Source organism: Mustela putorius, unplaced genomic scaffold (assembly GCF_011764305.1).
Source record: "Mustela putorius furo isolate JIRA1106 unplaced genomic scaffold, ASM1176430v1.1 tig00000832_pilon_pilon_pilon, whole genome shotgun sequence".
NCBI lineage: Eukaryota > Metazoa > Chordata > Mammalia > Carnivora > Mustelidae > Mustela > Mustela putorius.
In genome coordinates, this window is record NW_025421491.1 from 1104278 (window position 1) to 1123923 (window position 19646).

At 54.3% G+C, this 19646-nt stretch overlaps 1 protein-coding gene across 1 annotated transcript in view; it reads left to right on the top strand.

Annotated features, from left to right (window-relative positions):
- URB1 (URB1 ribosome biogenesis homolog) overlaps positions 1-19646 on the top strand; it is a 68241-nt gene that overhangs the window by 23915 nt on the left and 24680 nt on the right. The window contains exons 11-25 of the mRNA XM_004757502.3: positions 231-404; positions 1058-1187; positions 1766-1882; positions 3295-3407; positions 5036-5155; positions 6636-6752; positions 7210-7348; positions 8101-8271; positions 9255-9448; positions 11529-11747; positions 12494-12673; positions 13904-14759; positions 15895-16096; positions 16771-16957; positions 18795-18853. Coding sequence (XP_004757559.2) covers positions 231-404; positions 1058-1187; positions 1766-1882; positions 3295-3407; positions 5036-5155; positions 6636-6752; positions 7210-7348; positions 8101-8271; positions 9255-9448; positions 11529-11747; positions 12494-12673; positions 13904-14759; positions 15895-16096; positions 16771-16957; positions 18795-18853 — 2978 coding nt within the window. The remainder of the gene's footprint in view (positions 1-230; positions 405-1057; positions 1188-1765; positions 1883-3294; positions 3408-5035; positions 5156-6635; positions 6753-7209; positions 7349-8100; positions 8272-9254; positions 9449-11528; positions 11748-12493; positions 12674-13903; positions 14760-15894; positions 16097-16770; positions 16958-18794; positions 18854-19646) is intronic.

A 19646-nucleotide genomic window follows, 5' to 3' on the forward strand; every position in this document is an offset into this window, starting at 1 on the left:
GAACTAAAAATAACTATCAGATTTTCCTTGCAGTTGCCATCTCCTTAGCCACTGCTGAGGCAAGGTCTGCAGGAGGTCAGGAGGTCTGGGTCCCCAGGCTGTCCGGCTCGTGCAGCCCTCCCTGCCAGTGACCCCAGGAGAGGCAAGGGCCAGCCAGACCCAGGGCTTGAGAGGTCTGTGTCCGCCAGTGCCGCCTCCACACGTGTGGATTTACCTCTTTTTCTTCCCAGTTGGACAGCAAATCGGTGAAACACACCGCTTTCTCCCTTATTTCCGTCATTTTGAAAAGAGCCCTGAAAACCATCGACCACTGCCTGGATAAAGAGGTGTGGCAAGGGTCAGGTGTGTACACGGCCGCGCTGATGGAGGAATTCGTGCGGCTCTTCAGAGAAGCTCTGAGCAAGGTAGGCATGGTCGCAGCGGTGGCCGTTCTGGATGAGGTTCTGGAGCCTTCCTTGCAGCCGTCACAGGCGAGCGCACCAGGGCAAGAGACAGTCCCGGGAGCACGGAGGCTGGGTGTGAAACGCAGTGCCGTGGAGGGTTCAGGTGCTCCTGGGACCTCCAGGCTCCTAGGAAGTGGATGGTTCTTCCCTCCCCAGCTGCCACGTGCACATTGGACTGGGGCCCGGAGTGGGGGTGGCCGGGAGGTCCCTCGTATGTCTTCCTCCCCAGGGCCTCTTCTAGTAAGGGCAGTCGTCGTCTGCAGACGGGGCTCCCGCCCCAAAGGAGCCAAGGTCATGCTGGGCGGGGCCCGAAAGCCGGTTTCCTTTTCCCAGTGTCCTGCTCAGGCAAATGAATTTTGGGGTTTTATTGTAAATATGGGTGCTTGTTTTTCCACCGAGTCCTTGCCATACAGCCGCGGGAGTCAGCACAGGGCAGAACTCACAGAGGATGTGGGCCTGTGTCCCCCCCACACCCCGTCTCTTACACACTCACACGCACCCACGCGCGCTCGAATCCTCCCTTTGTTTCCGCTTCTCATTAGTGGGTCCGTTTCATTTGTTTTCGTCCCTTGTTGAATGGGACTATTTTCTTGTTTGTTTGTTTTCCCTTTTAGATTCTACCAGACCTCAACACCATCGTGTGGGTCTGGCAGTCCCTTCGGAAGCAGGACGCGAAACAGGATGACGAGAAGGCAAAGAGGAAGGACGGCCGGACTCCGGCCACCTGTGTGGCTCCCGAGTGCGGTGAGGACTGTGGGGCTCTGCTGTGTGCCGACGGGGGGCACGGGCAGCCGGGGACACCGCCTGCCTGCAGGCGCTTTCAAGGGATCTGTTGGAAATGCGCCCAAGCTTTATGCAAGGACCGTGACTCTCTAGAGACCTGAATGATGGGTGCCACATACTCTTGGCCTTTTTGCTCTGCAGATAGGAGTGGGCTACACAGTCCCCCCAGTAATGAGACACATCGACCCAGACCTTGTCGTTAGCCTGCCAGGCAGTGGGTCTCATATCTTGTCTCTGTGCTTCTCAGTCCTTACGGTGGCCCTGAGCGGGGAGGTGCTGCTATGTCCCCATTGTTCATCAAGGGCACCTGAGCACAGAGAGTCAGAGCAGCTGTAACCTGTCTCGGGTCACAGCACTGACATTGGGACTTAAGCCCAGTCTGTTTGGATGGTCTTGACCACGCTGGCTTCATAGGGATCCGTCTGCAGCTTCTGCTTTTGGCGTGGGGTTGACTGCAGTGGGTCACGGGTGGCTCGAAGGCTCATGAAGGACAAAGAGCAAGTGCGTTTCTTTCTTTAACATGTCTGATCTTGGTTCAGATGATGCGGAAACCATTCTTCTGAAGGCCGCTCTGCTCCAGGTCCTGTGCCTTTACCAGAAGGTGGTCCCACATGTGGTCATGCAGTACAACTTTGACTTCAGCAAGCTCCTGAAAGGTACGTCCCCCAAGACCGCAGGCACTCCTCGGCTGGGGGTGTTGTGAGGTGGGGGGTTGCAGGGAGCAAACCCGGCTAAGCCAGAGCAGAGCCCCGGAGCTGGGGCCAGGAGAGCTCGTGGGCAGCTTCACCGGCATGCCTGAGCCCCCAGTCCGGTTGTGTGTGTTTAGACTAATATATTTTAAAGATTTTATTTATTTATTTGGTAGACAGAGATCACAAGTAGGCAGAGAGGCAGGCAGAGAGAGAGGAGGAAGCAGGCTCCCCGCTGAGCAGAGAGCCTGATGCAGGGCCCTATCCCAGGATGCTGGGATCATGACCTGAGCCGAAGGTAGAGGCTTTAACCCCCTGAGACACCCAGGTTCCCTGGACTAATGTATTTTAAATAGTCGGTCTTCCTTAAGTAAACATGAGACGAACACTTAGCAGCAGGTGGAGACGGGAGAAGGCAGGCAGCCCGAGCTGTCTGCTGGGGAGGAGTGACAAATCCGATCGTGTGACGTTAAGTCTGAAGCTTCTTTTCAAAGGAGCAGGGGTGCAGGGATCAGAGGGTACCTGATGTAGTGAGCACTGGCTGTTATGGAAGACTGATGAATCACTGGCCTCTGCCTCTAAAACCAATAGCACATTAAGTGTTAATTGAATTTAAATAAAAATAAATCAATTAATTAAAAAAAAGGAACTGAGAGCCACTGAGAAGGGATGTCCCATCTGCACAGAGGCACTTCTGACATCACTGACTCACGTTCTCCCCAGTGAGGCAGGTTCAAACCACATCTTGTAAAAGTAACGTTATGCTTGCCTGGTCACGTTTCCTTGATGGAAAAGTTTGTCTAATAAAATCGATTTCGTAATTGGGCCTACAGAAGAACGCTTGCAGAAATATCATTCCTGGGATTTATATAAGCTATTGGAATAATCCTGATGAGAAACTATAATTAACTTCTTAATTGTTTGAAGGCAAAAGTTCTCTCTGCTGTGGGAGTATGGAATTGACCATGTACTGTTTAGTACTGTGTCGTTCCCCAGCGAAGAGAAACCCAGACCGCAGGGCAGAGGATAAGGACCCAGGCTGGGGCTCCGGTGGCCACAGGGTGCTCCTGACATCTCTGCGATCTGGGGCATGAGGGCTGCGCTTCAGGCTGTAGGGAGGGGTCAGTGGGGGCCAGTGGGCTGCTCGGGGCAGGTGGGAGTTCAGGCTCTTTGCTGAAGGTTTGGCCACAGTGTGGGGCCGGGGGGAGGCAGGCAGAAGAGTGGGCCCGGGACAAGGGAGGACAGAGCCCCAGATGGCCCTTCTTATCTCTGCCGGTGGAGCTCCTTCTCCTTCTCCAGTCCCCCTGGACCAGGGCATCAGGGGCTGGGCACCTTCCTCCGCGGGACTTCCTGTCTGCGTTCCTCTCTCCTGCCCACAGGCGTCATCTCCGAGCAGGGCCTCCGAGACCCGGTGCCCCCCATTCTGCAGCATCACATTCTCAAAGTGGCCCTGGAGCTGCCCGCCAGCAAGTTTTTGTGGTTAAAGGCACAGGTAGGAAGCAGAGAGTTCCCACCATCTGTTAACTACCTCGCAGGCATGCTGGTGTTTTGGCCTGGAAATTGCTGACTGGATCAGAACCTGACTGTTGGTTTCCAAGACAGCATTCACATGTCCCCTCTCAGACACACTCAGAGCAGAGGCCAGGGCCTGATGGTGAACCAGGAGGCTTTGGAGTCTCTGCTTTTGCAAAATAGGGTGTTTTCGTGTGTCCTGACTGAAGTGGTATCATTGCTGGTTATTGGGAGTTTGGTTTTTTAATTTTTTATCATTATTATTTTGCTTTTTTTAATATTGAAGGCTTTACCTTTTGCTTACTATTTTAAAACCTTTTTGGAAATAAATAAAATACATTTCTTCTCCTTTGTCCTTATCCTGGAAGAAGGTAAGACAGAGATACAGGAATAGACACCAAGCTAGGAAAGGATTGAGGCTGACGGAAGAATCTGTAAAAATTGTTGGCATTTTTTTCTGCCTTTAAGAATGTCTTCTAGAACTTTCTGGAGAATATAACTTTGAATCAAAGCGAACTCAAGGTGTGGCAGATACTTAACCTGTGTATTTAAGCACGGGATGCCTGTGGCTTCTATCCGAAGGAGAAATGACCAGGGGAAAACTAAACATTGTCAGAATGTGATTCTCATTCGCTCAGATCGCTGGTGTTTCAGTGACTTAGATCTTACTTAAAATCTTATGGAACCAATAGGGTGGCAATGGATGTGGGCATTTTTATGTGTTGTATTTCTGCAAAGGCCTGAGAATGTGGGGAGTACTGGGATCTGTGTCTTTCCCCCAGGTCCTCTCCTGAGGTTCACGGGCATCGTAGTTGAGGTTTGACACATGTGCTCCCTGTGTCCACCCCTTATAGCACTTAAAGACGGGGCAGCCGGGGCACCTGTGCAGGGTGCCAGCCATAGTCGGAGGACCCAGGACTGGCCGCAGGCCATGTCGCCTACAGCCTAGCTCTCAGCCTCTGCGCCTCACTGTGAGGTCACTGCCATGGACCCCAGAGAGGTGACTGGTCAGGGGTGTCATTGAGTTGTTCACCTCAGCTGAACAGGGCCAACGGGATCCTGATGATTTATTTGGAAAGTGAACAGAGGGAAGCCTCTTAACTTCACAAGAACTGGTGTTCAACTGTTAACTTATGTTCAGTGTGCCGTCTTCTGCCTGCAAGGTGCTGTCTGCTGGGCTTCGCGAACACCAAGCCCTTTATGTGTTCGGGGTCACCATCATTGCCAGGGGCTGCAGGGACACCCCAGCCAGACAGCCTTGATGGCACTGGGACCAGGGATCTGGAGCCGTATTCTCCGCTGAGATGCGCATTTGAAGCTCAGAAGCCTTTGCGAGAGGCTAAGTTGTGTCTAAAGGGTCGGTTGTGCCCACACCGGCATCGTGCTGAAATGCAGCTGGCCCAGCTGCTGGTCAGGGGTTTCGTTGAGGTCCTGAGGCTCCCCAGTCTAAGATCCCAGCAGTCTTGCCGGCTCGCGGTTACAGTGAGAGGAAGTCAGAGGCCTGGGAGCACGGGGCGGGGGGCGGGGCACGCATGGCGTGCAGTACCTGTTTGCTCTGTGTCCTGAGGCCGTTGCAGTGTTGATCACGTGCCGCTCTTCAAACTCCAGGAAGGGCCCGATGCAGACATTGTCGGAGGAGAGCGGTCAGTATTTTACTTACTGATGAAAATGTTCGTGACCAGCAGCCACCTGCAGCTCAAGTCATCCACCAGACTCCTGATTATAAAGGTGAGGCTGTTCTACCAGTCCCTGATTCTGAGGGCATTTTCACTCTTTGTTATGGAAGGTACTTGGTAAACAGTTGTTGATTGAAGGGTGTATCAGGGCCTCTTTCAATTTAAAAATGGGAGGTTATTTGACAATTGTAATTTATGATGTCTCAACCCAGCTGCGTTCCCGAGACAGCACGGCGAAGTGGGAGATGCAGGCTTTGAGGTTCTGTTCCCAGATCTGAGCCTTGGTTCTGCTCCTTCCTGGGTGGCACTGGACAGGTCCCTCAGCCTCTCCGGACGTGGTGTTCCCGTGATGAACGGGAATGATGAAGTGGTCGGATTGCAGGGGGAGGACTTGTGATCATGCTGTAGGGCGTGTGGACTCAATAAATGGATTTCTGGCCCTTCGGGGAACTGTTCAAATAGACGATCCCTCTTGCTTCTCCCAGCCTTCTCCGGGGCTCAGCTGTCCTGACCTCCTCGGTCACCCACAGCACGGGTGTCAGAGTCAGTGGAAGGGACAGAGAGTTGGACTGTCAGCTTCTCGGTCTTGGTACTCACTTGGTGTAGCTGTAGGAAATCGCATTCCTTGTTTCTGCTGTGCAGCGGACGTCTCATGGGTGCTACAGAATTCCTGGTGGTTTTTCAGATGCAGAGATTCTGCCTTTATTTGAGGGGCCGATTGTCTTGCTGCCTTATAACCTTCTCACCTGAGCTGCTCGAACAAGGAGAATGTCTGGGTCTTGACCTCTGCTGGTTGCCATTTCCCTGTAGGCCTGCTCTTGACCCCGCCTGATTTCGTGATCCCTGACTGCACACAGGCGGGATTGGCACCATCGGGTCTCCCTTCGGGGCAGGGCTCGTGCACTGGGACTGCTCAGACGCTCAGTCTGTGGCATCAGGCCATTTGGGGACATCACTTAATCCCCCTGATTCAAGATCCTGCCCCTTAACACATTCTGTTCTCTTAGAAATGCTGGTGCTCCTTGCACCAGGTCTGAAGCTTCAGGGGCCACACTGTGGTGACGTGATGTGACACAACGCGACGCGATCCGACGCGACCCAGTGTGATATGAGCGGTGTGTCGCCTTGGAGAATTTCATGCAGGCTGATGGTGGGCTGCTGTGAGGGGCTGAGTCATGCATGTCTACCTGGGGTCTTTGTGAAAATCCGGATAGAAAAACCAGACTCCTAAGTAGCAGCTGGAGGCTTTTTTCTTTTTATTATTTAGGAGTTGACGGAAAGGAATAGGAGACAGCAAGACCAGAGATGGTGTGATCGCTCACAGGGCGCGGGATGATGTCTCTTCCTCGTTTCCCTCAACCTCGGGAGTGCTGCTTTCTAAGAGTGGCTTTTGGAGTAGAGCTGCACATGAGACTTTGACCCCCTCTGTGCCCTTGGGTCTCCGTGTTGTGCTCCCTGGGCTCCCACAGAGCGCAGCCTCCGTCCTGCCCCCTACCCACCAACACCGCCCCCCCTGGTGTGCTTCCTGACAGATTCTGCGGGACACGGGGGTGTTCGAGCACACCTGGAGGGAGCTGGAGCTGTGGCTGGAGCACCTAGAGGACACCGCGGAGGAGAAACGAGAGACCGTGATTCAGTTTTTGGAACGGGTAGGCACCTATTTCCGGTGTTTGAGGAGCACATTAGTAAATATGCCAATTGCACTTTAGTATAATTAAGGCATTTTTGATGCCCTGGTGCCGAATGCCCTGTTTCTGGCTTACTTCCTAATTCTGCTGAGATGTCAGAATTCGCTTCGTTGTCGAAACTGTAAAATGGGACTGTATTACCGTGTACTATTTTAGTTTCCTTTTGAGGATCTGCTTTTGGACAGAGAATAGTGGTATGCTTAGTGTGATATTAAAAGCAATGGTTTATACTAAATGAAGGGTTTTTTTTAATTCTATAACAAAAAGTTAAAAAAAACTTTGGGGAAAAATTATTGTTCTTATGGAGGACTGCTGACATGTTAACTCTTCCCTTATTTTACCGGTAAGATTTTTTGGGCATATTTGCATTTCATTTGTGACCATCTCAGTGTTTTCTGCTTGACTCTTCAATGCCCAGGTTTTGCTGACATTGGTGGCAAATCCCTATTCCTACACAGACAAAGCCTCTGACTTTGTCCAGGAAGCCAGCACGCTGCAGGCCACTGGGACGAAGCCAGATGCCGACGATGTCAGCATTCCCATCTCTCACATCGACGGTAGGCGCCCCTGCCTCTGTGCTCCTCAGGCTTCCGAAGATCGAGCCACCGTGGCCAATTAGTGATGAAAATGAGAATCGCATTCGTGTCTTAATGCAGAGTGCACACACCTGTTTCTTTGAGTCAGCGATCAGCCTGCTCTGGAAATGAAAATAGCCTTATTCGCTTGTAGAACAAGGAGTAGGTACAGAGTCTGTTTGCTGGGTAATTTTTGTTTGTGCAGTGTTCCTCTGTGCCAGGTGCTGATCTCAGCTCTTCATAAATCTACCTCCTGCAACCTTGTGACCCACCCTACAGGGCAGGTGTCCTTATCCTCATTTTGTACAGTGATAAGGCAGCCGAGGCACAGAGAGGTTAGGTAATTAGCTGAAGTCACACAGCTAGTACCTAGGAAAGTCAGGGTTTTAATCCAGTCATTGGCTCTGGTCTACGCTTCAACCCTTACCTTTTTGCTTCTCAGATTTTCCTTTGTTTGCCTGAATATCTGGGTTAAGGTTTGGGAGCTTGTCTGTGTCATTTGAGGAAACTTCATTCTCTTACCACCTGAGCTGGAGAGCCTGCGTTTTGTCTGGCAAAGATCTCAAGATTTCATATGCGATGTCCCGACCGGTTTAAAATCAGCCTTCATGTTAAGCTTTTTCCCCCAGAAACATTTAGCTTTTATCAAACGTTCTCCCTTCCTGTGGAGCTCTTTGCAGTGGGTTCCTTCAGGGGCTCTTGGCCTTGGTTTGACTCTCCCTTTTCTGACTCAGATGTTCTCGACATGGTGGACGTCCTGGTGGAGGGCAGTGAAGGCTTGGATGAGGAAATTGGATTCTTACTGAATGAAGACATGATCCTACTCACGTTCCCATTCAGTGCTGTGGTGCCCGCTGCCCTGGAAGCCAGGAATAAGTTGCTCCTCGGGACGGAAAGTGAAACAGGTACCTGTGTGTCGTCGGGATACCCTGGGTATGTCGTCCGGCTGGGTCTCTTGGGGTAGGTGCTATGAGTCCAGGGGCTCCGGGAGTAATTGCTGAAACTCCAGGGCAACAAGATTCAGACCCAACAACGTGATAGCTTCGTGGTCTCCAGAGCTAAGCATGTAGGGATAAGAATCTAGGGGCTGGCTGAACTTGCGGAGAGTGGTCATTTGAGGATAAATCCATAGTCATTTGCATGGCTGCAGAGAGCCCTGCTACAACACTGATGTTTTCTCTTCATCGTTTATTCTTATCACGATGCTAGGCTACAAGTCCTTCATACTTGGTGGAAATTGCTGGGACTAAGAACCAAGGAAGTACTCGCAGATCATAATGGTGTCCTTAGGCTTGCTCACGCTTTGCTGCAGGAACAAATAAGCCCTGACATGTCATGGTTTAACGAGGAAAGGTGTTCTTCTAGACCTTGGCGTAGTCCAGCACAGGTCACGTTGCTCTCTTGGGTGACTGTCCTCTGGGAGGTAGCTCAGGGACCCAGGCCACTCCCATCTGGTAGCTGTGCCATCTCAACGTGGCATCTGAGGTCAGTGTGGAAGAGGAAGAGAGAGTGGGCAGTGAGGCAGAGGCTGTTCTGCCCAGGTCTGGAAGTGGTGACATCAGTCACATGGTCACAGCCTCCCCACAGGGGAGGCCCGTGTGCCAAGGACGGGAAATCGATTGGGGAGCACCGAGCGAGTCCTGGCCTCTGTGGCTTCTGCACTACCGCTTCTGCACCTGCGTCTGCACTTCCAGGCCTTGGGACCAGAAGCCTGAGTGTGTGTGTCACACATTCAACAGGACGGGGCCTGGGTGTGCTCTGCAGTGATAGCATCTGCCTTTCTGGGGTGCATTTTGCGGGTCTCGTATACGTGTGGAAGTTGGTGTGATTGATGGGTCACAGAAGGGTGGTCCCAGCAGCCACGCTTACACGTCTCACTCCCCTGCAGGAGAGAGCGTCGTGGTGTACCTGACGGCAGTGCTGACAGACCTCCTCCACACCCAGAGAGACCCTCTGGCTCTGTGTCTGCTGCTTCAGGCTTACGACAAGTTGGAGCCTCCAGTCCCGTCTTGCGGTCATCAGCTGGCCCGGTTCCACGGGTACTACAGCCGCTGGATCCCGGAGCCCGCCCGAGAGGCCTTGGTGAGCTGCAGCCTCGCTGCTCCCACGGAGGCCAGGCCTTGGCCTGGGAAACCCCGAGGTGTCATCCGTGGGCCACGCTGGCTGTGGAAGGAGCTCAGGGCAGCACGGCGGCCCAGCGGCTAGATGGGTGGATGGCTACCCACGTACCCAGGGTGCGTCAGGGATGCGGGGACTGAGTTTCCCGCGAGCTGCGTGGCCGCCTTGTCACTGTGCCAGCTTGGGTCAGGAGGGAGGTTGTCTTTTCCCCTCCCAGTTTCCCCTACCAGGTATGGTATGCCTGGGCCTTAGCACGCCCCTCAGCCATGCGGGCTCAGCTGTCAGCCTGGCCGTGGCGGCCCCCAGTAGTCTCCATTCTGTGAAGACTGGGAAAGTGGAAACAAAGAATTTTCTTTATGTGGGGACTACATTTTTGTTTGTTTGTTTGTCTGTTTGTTTAATTTATTTATTTGTCAGAGATCACAAGTAGGCAGAGAGGCAGGCAGAGAGAGAGGAGGAAGCAGGCTCCCCACTGAGCAGAGAGCGGGGACTCCATCCCAGGACCCTGGGATCATGACCTGACCCGAAGGCAGAGGCTTAACCCACTGAGCCACCCAGGCGCCCCAGGGGGACTACATTTTTGTAATGGGTGCTGTAGGTCTGGCCCCAGTGCAGACTATTTGTGAATGTTGGGGGGCCTGGGGAGCAGTTAAGTGTGGCGTGCATTTTTTTTATACACTGAGTTTTTAGCTGTTCTTGAAAAAGGCAGCTCAGGGCCTCCTTGTCTTGTGGTATCTGTAGCCATGTGTATGGTGGTTGCACATTTCCATTCATCAGGGCCCGCTGCTAGGGGATACGATGGCCTTTCCAGTCACTTAATCCTCACAGCAACTCCGAGAAGGTCAGGACTTACTGGCCTTTTTATACACATGGGGAAACTGAGGCACAGTGATTCTGTCACGAGGCAGCAGTGGGGGCAGGGTCAGGATTCCGGCCAGGCAGTGGACTCCAGCATCCACCCCCTTCCCAGCCGATGTCACCTTTCTCTGGGGGCTAAGCTGTGCTTCAGACTGGGGGGTGGCCGGTCAGAGCTCAGGGGACGTGTCGCAGTTCAGGGCTGCACCTCCTGGGTGCTCGAAGGAAGGTGTCCCCTCTCTGTTGAGTAGTCAGCAGTGCTTCTCACGCTCTAGGGGGCGTCAGGTGTGGTCTCTGGGCTCCTCCCTGAGGGTGTTCGGTTCACAGGTCCACCGCGGGACCCGGGGGTTGGCCTCTCTCTGTGGTTCCGAGCAGTGTGGCTGCCGGTCCCGGGACCGTGCCAGGACATCTGCTGGTTTCTGGACACATAGCCTCGCTTCACTGGCCTAGGAAGTGGAGTGTGTGGAGTCACGGTAGTACAAGGTGCCTGAGGGTCACCAAAAAAGGCAGAGTGGTTGTCATAGAAGAAATCAACAACTTCGGTTTGAGGTAGAACTCCAGAAATTTGTCTTCATTCTGTCCACTGTCTTGTTAGTCTCCCAACAAGGTACTCTGCCCCGGGCTGCTGGGGAGCCAGCAGGACTCTGGAAGGCTGGGGCTTACCGAGCCGGCTCCTGCACGGACCTCCCACTTCCCTGCCACTTTCACAGTGACTCTGCTTTTTAAGATGTTATTTATTTATGTATTTGAGAGTGAGAGAGCGAGCATGAGCGAGGGGAGGGGCAGAGGGAGAGGCACTCTCCCCACTGAGCGCAGAGCCTGACGCGGGGCTCGAGATTAGGACCTGAGCCGACATAGCGCGTCGGGTGCTTGGCCGCACAGTGCCTCTTCTGAGTGAAATGTCTGTCGCATGCAGCTCCAGACACACGTTCCCCCGCGTGTGAACACCTTCCCCATCTAGTGCCTTCGTGTTTACGCCCTCTAGGGACAAACGAGTGACTGAACACTGTGGCTTAATTGACTGAAATAAAACGGCATGCAGTCCCATATATTTTAGTATTTAGGATGTGATTGGAAAGTGTCCCCTTGTTGTGAACGTCACCCTGTACCTTTCTTAGCTGACCGTGTACCTTTTTCATCTGTGGTTGTCTGTGTTTCCTCCTCTCCGGGCTTTTGCTGCCTCTCCAAGCCCCTTCAGATGCCAGGCAGCCTCGCCCCCCGGGGTCCTCCTGCCGCCTCCTTCGCCGCCCTGCTGCAGACGGCCTACGAGAGCGAGGGCGCGCTTCTGGACGAGCAGGTCCAGGCACAGCTGCGGGCCGCCCTCCCGCACGTCCCGATGCCCCGGCTCCTGCGCTCGGCCAAACACCTGCTGCTCTACCTCCGGAGCACCGTGGAGAACTTCGGCCAGGTCAGCGCCGCTCCTCTCTCCCGCAGACCCCGCGTGTCCCCACATTTCTGCCTCCAGAGCAGCCCCTTTGGAGTTGGGTCCAGACCGCTTGGCGGTGTTGGGGGAGTCTCACTGTCACCCCGTTGCTCACGAGGAGACTTCGTGACGTGACATACACAGGGCCGTGAGGTCCCCCCGCAGTTGGGGAGTCTTGGCTGCTAGTTCACGGCCTGCCGCTCTCTCCTGGACTGCTGTTTTTTCCTGCAGCAGACATGCAGAGGTGGGTTGGGCACCCATTTTCTGCAGGCCTCAGTAGCCTCACAGAATCTGGCCCCCTCAGCACAGCTGTCCCCCCCCAGACAGCTGCAGACCGGGAGCCGCCATGGCCGACCCTGCTGCTAGGGCCGCCGCCCATCAGGCCGGCCTCTCCCCACAGCGGACTGGATCAGTGCACAGCCAGACCCACCGTCTTTCATAAGTTGTAATTTTGTCCTTCACTGGTGAGCTTTCTGTTCCCAATGTGGTTTACAGAGTTGCGGTGTGGGTTTCCCTCACCTTGGTCAAGATAAACCCCCGTGCTTCAGCAAGGTTCGGGGGCACATCTTACTGGGAGAGGAATTTGAGGTTCTTGGTGTTTTATGAGGAGTTGCCACTCGAGCCTGTTTCTCTCCTTGTTTCTGGTCACGTGGGGACGGGGTAGTCACGGTCATGGTGACTTCGAGGCTTTTCCTGGCCCCCGAGCAATCGTGCGGCTCTCGTCCTCACAGCTGGGCCGAAGCGCAGGCCCCGCCGTCCTGCAGCTCCTCCTGGACCTCCTCCGGCGCCTGGTCGTCCACTGTGTGCAGCTGGATGCACAGAACCAGCAGAAGTGCGAGGCTGCCCAGGCTGAATCCGACCTCTTTTTGGACATGGACTGCGTGGCCTCGCTGGAGCTGGCCGGTGACAAGGTACTGTTGCTGTCCTGCTGTGGGTCTTGTTAGCCTGTGCCTGTCGCATCTTGGACCCTGGCCCTCCCTTTCCTTCTGATCCAACATGAGGACATGTTCGTTGTAGATAAATAAGGACAGAACACTGCAAAAGAGACACTGTACCCCCCAACTTAGCCCCTGACCCCTAACCCCTGTGCCTGCAGAGAAGCACGGTATAACGTGGCGTGCAGCTTTCCAGTTGCCTTCCCTCCAAGCAGTTGCCCTCACACCGGGCAATGTGAGCATCTTGAGAAACTGGGAACGTTCTCCTTTGGAGCAGTAGCGGCCTGGGTCGAATGAAGGCTGGGCGGTGGGTGCGGCCAGCCCGGTAGCTCCAGAGCGGGAGCTCATGGCTTTGGGAAGCAGCCTCCCCCCTGCTGGGGACCCCCAAGATGCCGCTGACGTGGGGCCAGGGTGTGTCTTTCTCTCACCACCCTCTGTGTTCGCTGTTTCACTGAGCTTGGGAAGCAGCCGCGCTCTTCACGCCACGCTTCTCACGGATGGCCTCGTCTTATCTCTTTGGTCACTCTGAGTGCTGGGATTCGTGTTCCCCATGGCGGCTTAGAACGACTGGATCAGATTATCCTGTCACCCGGCAGGGGCATGCAGCCGCTTTCCGCTGGGTGGTCTGAACACAGCGGGGGTCAGAGCTGGTCCCCCGGGGGTCGCTCAGGGCTCAGCCTCTACCTGCATGTGACCTTCAGTTCCTGCACCTGGGCTCACCCAGCTGCTTGATCCTCATCTGCCATTCCCAGATGTGGGGTCTCTCCCGTGCCGTGACCCCGCTGCTCCTGGGATGCCCGTGTCCCTCAGTCAGACAGTCGTCAGAGGGCAGGGCCACTAAGCAGGAGCCAGGTGACCGGCCTTCAGCACACTGGGCGTTGCTGCGTAGCCAAGCCCCGTTGTATGGTTGATCCGTTTGTTCAGGCTGAATTGGTCAGCCCCTGCTGGTGTGGGTGGGGCACCAGCCCGGTCTCCATCAGCGTCACAGTCGCCCTGGGGGCTGGGGGTTGTGCTGGTGGGATGCACTGTGGTCAGGATACAGCTTTGACTAGGCTTGGGTTGGGATGCTGTGGGATGGCCCTGAGAGGAGCGGGAGAGCTCGGGCTTGCGGATAGAAGGCTCAGGGATGCTGTTGTCCGCCCTCCATCCTACAGCGGGCTGGCCCTGGGCCGTGTGTGAGGTCTGTGCCTTGTCACTGTATTTCAGACGCTGGAGGAGGTGCTCATGGCCATCCTCAGACACCCCACGTTGGAGGGCTGGTTCCTGGCCCTGGAGCAACAGGCCATCCCGCCGCACGCCCTCAGCCCTGTCCTTGTGAAACTCCTGGCAGCCCACCTCAGCGCCGGGGTCCTGCAGCTGCTGCTGGCCAGCGCCCCGGTCCTCCAGCGCACGGGTCAGCGGGGCCTGCTGGCCAAGTACTCCGAGGCCATCACTCAGAGTGTGCTGAAGGAGCTGCGACACAGGAGGACAGGCTCGGCTACAGCGCTGCCGAAGACGCTCCCGCAGCTGGAGGCCCTGCAGGGGCTGCATCCCTACATGGAGGGTGCCCAGCTCCGAGAGGTCACCCTGGCCCTGCTGAGCCTGCCTGAGGCCCAGCTGGTGGCCCAGCGGCTCCCGAAGTCTCCCGGGAAGGAGAGACACCTGAACGCGCTCGGCAAGACCCTGGTCCAGCTGTTGGCCAGCAGCCCCCAGGACCCGCTGCAGAGTGGCGAGCTCCTTTGGGCCTCTGAGTTTGTGAGAGGCCTGGGGGCTCTGCTCCCCGCGCTGGCCGTGGACGAGCTAGACGCTGTGTTGCTGCACACCCTGCAGAGAGAGCCCGCGCTGGCCCCTGCCGTCGGGGTCAACGTGCTCGACTACTGCCTGGCCCGGCGGACGCAGGCGGCCCTCGGCATCGCCGCCCTGCTCCTGCCGCTGAGCTGCACCCACGTCCTGCGCTTCGAGCTGTGGTGCGCGCGGCCCGGCGCGGGGCTCTGCCTGCAGGAGCGCCTGGACGACTTCCTCCCGCTCCTCGACGCCTACCTCCAGGCCAGGACGCAGGGATGCTTCGCACGCCCGGCGGGAGGTACGGGAGCTGTGGGCTTTGGGCAGCCGGCGGTGCTAAGGCAGAGGGCCGTTTCTGACCTGGAACTTCCATGTTTGGGGTGTGGGCGAAGTTCTTTCCCCCCCAGACACTGACCCAGCCCTGGAGATGGAGAGACAGGAGACATTCGCACTCACCGCCCCACATCTCAGCCTGTGGTGTGAGGTGCTGCCCCCACGCTCCCGTCCACCCCAAGTCCCCCACGGGAAGCCAGGGTGGGCTGGGTCGAGGAAGGTCCTCCCTGGGGCAAGGGAGGCATTCGGGGTGACCTCCCTTTGTCCTGTTCCTTGTCCCCACCAGCAGTGGTGACAGTGATGCTGAGTGGAGGCGGCTTGGGCCCAGCCCCCGTCTTCCACCTGCAGGCTTTCGGGGCTGAGGCACTTTTTATTCATCTGGAATTACTTCATTTTTTTTTTTTATTGTGTATATGAATAATTGTTCACTTCTTGCTTTCCCTCAGGGTGTCATGACTTCATAGCAGCAATGACAGACGGTTTTTAAAAGTCACAGAACCTGCTTTTATCAGTGATTCCTCCTTTTTTTTTAAGATTTATTTACTTGAGGGGCATGTGGAGGGGGAACGAGAGGGAGGGGCAGAGAGAGCGGGAGAGAGAGAATGTCAAGCGACTCCACACTGAGCAGGGAGCCCAGCGGAGGGCTCGATCTCACAACCCAGGAAATCGTGACCTGAGCTGAACCCAGCAGTTGGATGCTTACCCAACTGAGCCACCCAAGCGCCCCCTTTAGTCAGTGACTCTTGGGGCACTTCTGACGTGCCTCTCCCGTTCCCATGCCTTTGAGGCACGAGTCCTGAGTGAGTCCTGAACTTTGGTCCTCAGAGTCCCATGCCCAGCTTGGAGCTAGGCCTACGCTCAGGGCCGTGTCGGAGGCTTGACTGCCCAAGGACCAGTGACGTGCTGGGCAGCGTTTAACCAACTGGCCTTTGTGTTTGCCGGTCTCTGTGGCATCCGTGCTTCTGCCCTGGCCAGCCTCAAGCTACGAGCGTGACCCCAGCCAGTCACAAGTTCCTGAAAGTTAGCCGTGGACTCTGAGCTGGTACATGCTGGTCCCGGACACAGCAGCATGTGACGGTTTTTCCTTTTTTGTCTCTGCCTAGTGTCCTCTGCTGTCATTCCTGTCTTGAGGAAGGCCCTGTGGAGACGGCTGCAGACCAGGCTTCTCAGCACAGAGGGGCCCCCAGTGTCCGGGCTGCATCAGGAGGTCCTGGCCCAGCTGGTCCCGTTTGCAAAACCCAAGGACCTTGCTGTCCTCGTGGACCATTTGCCCAACTTGCTGCAGACTCCAGGCAGGCATGAGAGGTAGGAAGGCTTGTGTCCATCTCTGCTTCACTTTTCCCAGTAGTTTGTTTTTTGTTTTGTTTTGTTTGAAGATTTTTATTTATTTGACAGAGATCACAAGTAGGCAGAGAGAGGAGGAAGCAGGCTCCCTGCTGAGCAGAGAGCCCAATGTGGGGCTCAGTCCCAGGACCCTGGGATCACGACCTGAGCCGAAGGCAGAGGCTTTAACCTACTGAGCCACCCAGGCGCCGCATCCCAGTAGTTTTTAAAACTAGTGAAAAGTTGCCGCACTGCTGTCATGCCCATCGATGAGAAGGCGCCTCCTCCAGGAAGTCTTCCTCCAGCCATCCTGCCTGGAGCGAGCACATCTCCATGAGTGGATGGCTGGGTCTGATGCCCTGAGAGCAGCAGTTCTCAATCGGGGGTGATTTTGCTCCCCTCCTGGGGACAGTTGGCCACGTCTGACATTTTTTATTATCACAACTCAGTGGGTGGGCAGTAGGGGTGGTTGTCACTTCTGGCATCTAGAGGGTAGAACAATGACCAGGGCAGCCAGGGACTCCGGTGCTTGGGTGCTGCGGGGCAGTGGGACTCAGGGCACCTGTCCCAGGTGGCCCACTGTAATGTGAGGGACAGTTAAGCTGGAGGCAAGTAGGCCATGCCCCTGACTCTGTGCCTTTTGTCCCCTGCTGCAGTTGGAGTGTGGCCGAGTCTGTGTCGGCAGTGCTGGAGGGGTCGGCTGGAGAGCTGCGTGCCTGGAGGACGGCTCTGTTGGAGTCCTGTGTGAAATGCCTGATTGCGTCTTTCAGTGGGGGCCAGCATGACCATGACAGCGCCCGGGATCAGGAGCGGCAGATGCTGCTGAGGTTCCGTGAGCTGCTGGTAGGTGTCTTTCCTTTCCGTGGAGAGCCTGACTGCACTTTGAAGGGGAAGAGTGGAAGAGACAGCAGAGTTCACGGCCGTGCTCCCAGAACTAGCGGGAGATGAGCACGGTCAAGTCCGAGAGGCAAAGCGGCAGCTGGGGGAGGCCCCGGGACCGTGCACTGCCTTCTTCCGTGAACAGATGTGGGATTTGGTTAAGCACGCTTCACTTCTACTGAAACGGTTTATGGGGTTTTTTTTCTTACTTAGTCTGTTAATAAGATGACTTACTTTAATTGGCTTTTGGTGGTTAAATGAACTTCACATTCCCGGGATACACCTGCTTGATGGCAGTGTATTACGGTTTTTCCATATTATTGGATTTGATATTTTATTAAGATATTTTAATATCTTTTATTGGTGATATTTTATTAAGAATTTTTATTATTTTATTAAGAATTTTATTAAGATTTTATTTTTGATGGTGATATTTTATTAAGAATTTTTCCTTCTGTGTGCATGTGGGGTATCTGTTTATGATTTCATTTTCTGGCAGTTGTTCTTTGTCAGGTTTTAGGATCGGGTAACACAGCCCTGAGAATGAGTTGGGAAGTTTCATTCCAGGTTTTGTATTTCCTGTGAGCATTTTGAAGCATTGCTTTCCTGCCTTCTGGCATACGTTGTTCTCGATAAGTCTGTCATTCTTAACCTTTGTTCCCCTCCCTTAGGATCTTTTTTTTAACGTTTTTTAAAGCAACGTGATCGTGATGTGCCTTCGAGTAGTTTTAAGATTCTTATGATTGGGGTTTCCGGCTCTTCTTGCCACTGTGAGTCTAGAGCTGTCATAATATTTGGAAAGAGTCAGCTCTTATTTGTGGTCATTATTCCCTTCTATTGAAGCATTCTTTTAAAAAGTATTCTTTATTTTTTTGCACAGGAATAACATCTTGAAGCATATGAATTATTCCTCAGTGCATGATATAAAATTACACTAAAACTCATAAGGTCTGTGACTTGTGTTTAAAGTCTGGACCCAAATTTAAAAAATAATCCTCAGGAAAATAACCCCAGGTGACAGTAATGTGATAAATAGATTCATAGATTATAGATCAAGCAGTTTGCTTACCTTGTATCAAGAGACTTCGTAACCCGTATCTCAGCCTTAATCCCTTGTTACAGGTTTGTGCATTCAAGGTTTCTAGAAGCCCAAATATGGCAGAACGAGGGGGGCACATGGAACAGCCCAGCCTGTATTGTGAAATACAGCTCCGTGTGTGTGTGTGTGTGTGTGTGTGAAATACAGGCTGTTAAGCGTGGGGTTTAGTGTTAACAAATGCACATAGACCTTGTGCCCACACTCCTGTCAGAGATTTTCATCATCCCACGAAGTTCCCTCCCTCCAGAGCACCCAGCCCTCTGGTCTCACTGGGCGCCGTATTTGGAGATTTTCTCTACCTCAGGGACTGTGGGCCAGTACTGGCCCTGCCCGTGGGGCAAAGGTCTTCCCCTGGGGAGAGGTGCTGTCCGGTATGTAAGCCATGTGTGTCTGGCCCTGTGTGTGACGTAGGCCACAAGCGCCTTCTGAATTGGTGGACAAAGGGAAAGGTAACAGGGCTGTCAGGATATTTTTTCCTGCTATTTGGTGACCATAGACATGCTAATGAAATGACAGAGCTACTCACAGAAGTAGTAAAACAGCTTAGAAAAAAATCCAAGAAAGAAACAGCTGTGTGCTTTTGTGGCTTGCTTAGGTCACCGAATTCGTGTTTCCTGGACGGCTCTCATTTAAGCTCTGTATTTTCAATTTTAAATTAATTGGAGATGACCCCTGAATATTTCTTGCTTCTTTAATTCACAGAGTTCTCTTAACGAAGTTGATCCTGGTGATTGGCAGAAATTCGTGAAGACTGGACTCAAGTGAGTCCGTTTGCTCTGTCGGGGTGATTCAGCGTGGGCGTGAGCGTGCGACACTGAGCCCACGGGGTGTCTCATCCGCATGGCATCCGGGGACCATGCGGCGCTCCCGGTTCACAGATGACGGGGTGTGGGATGCCGGTGCGGCTGGACGATTTGCCCACTGACATGGAGCTGGCTTCTGGAGATGATGACAGAGGAGGTCTTTTAATTTTTAGAAACCAGAAGTGTGCCGAGAATACTAGAGCAGCGCCCAGATTGAATAAGTGCCGACAGCTTCCTGTGTTTGTCCCGATCCTCCTCCCTCCCCAGAAAGCGTCACTCTCCTGAGGTCAGGCTTTGTCACTGCCGTGGGTGTTTTCCTACCTTGGTTGCACGCCAGCCTGTCTCTAAGCAGTAATGACATTATTTTAGTTGGCTTCATTTCCTGTACCAATGTGTCTATCGCTTATGTGGTTTTTTTTTTTTTTTTTGCGCTCAAGTGCTTTTGAGTTACCCAGGCTGATACACACAGATCTCAGCCCATTTGTTTTTGCTGCGCGGTGGGGTCTGTCGTCAGCCCCCGCCCGCGGACGTCTTCCTCCCGCCCCCGTCCCTCCCATGCCCGCAGTGAAGGCTGTGCACCCCCTCGTGCCTCGTGCCCGGTTTTCTCAGGGAGGGGCGCTCGCTGGTGGGGAGTGTGGCCACAGCTTCAGTTTTACTAGATTTTTCACTCGCTGTCTACAGTTTCCGAGCTCCCCTAGGGCGCGTTTTCCTCACCTCCTCACTCACACTTGATAGGGTCAGACTCTTCGGC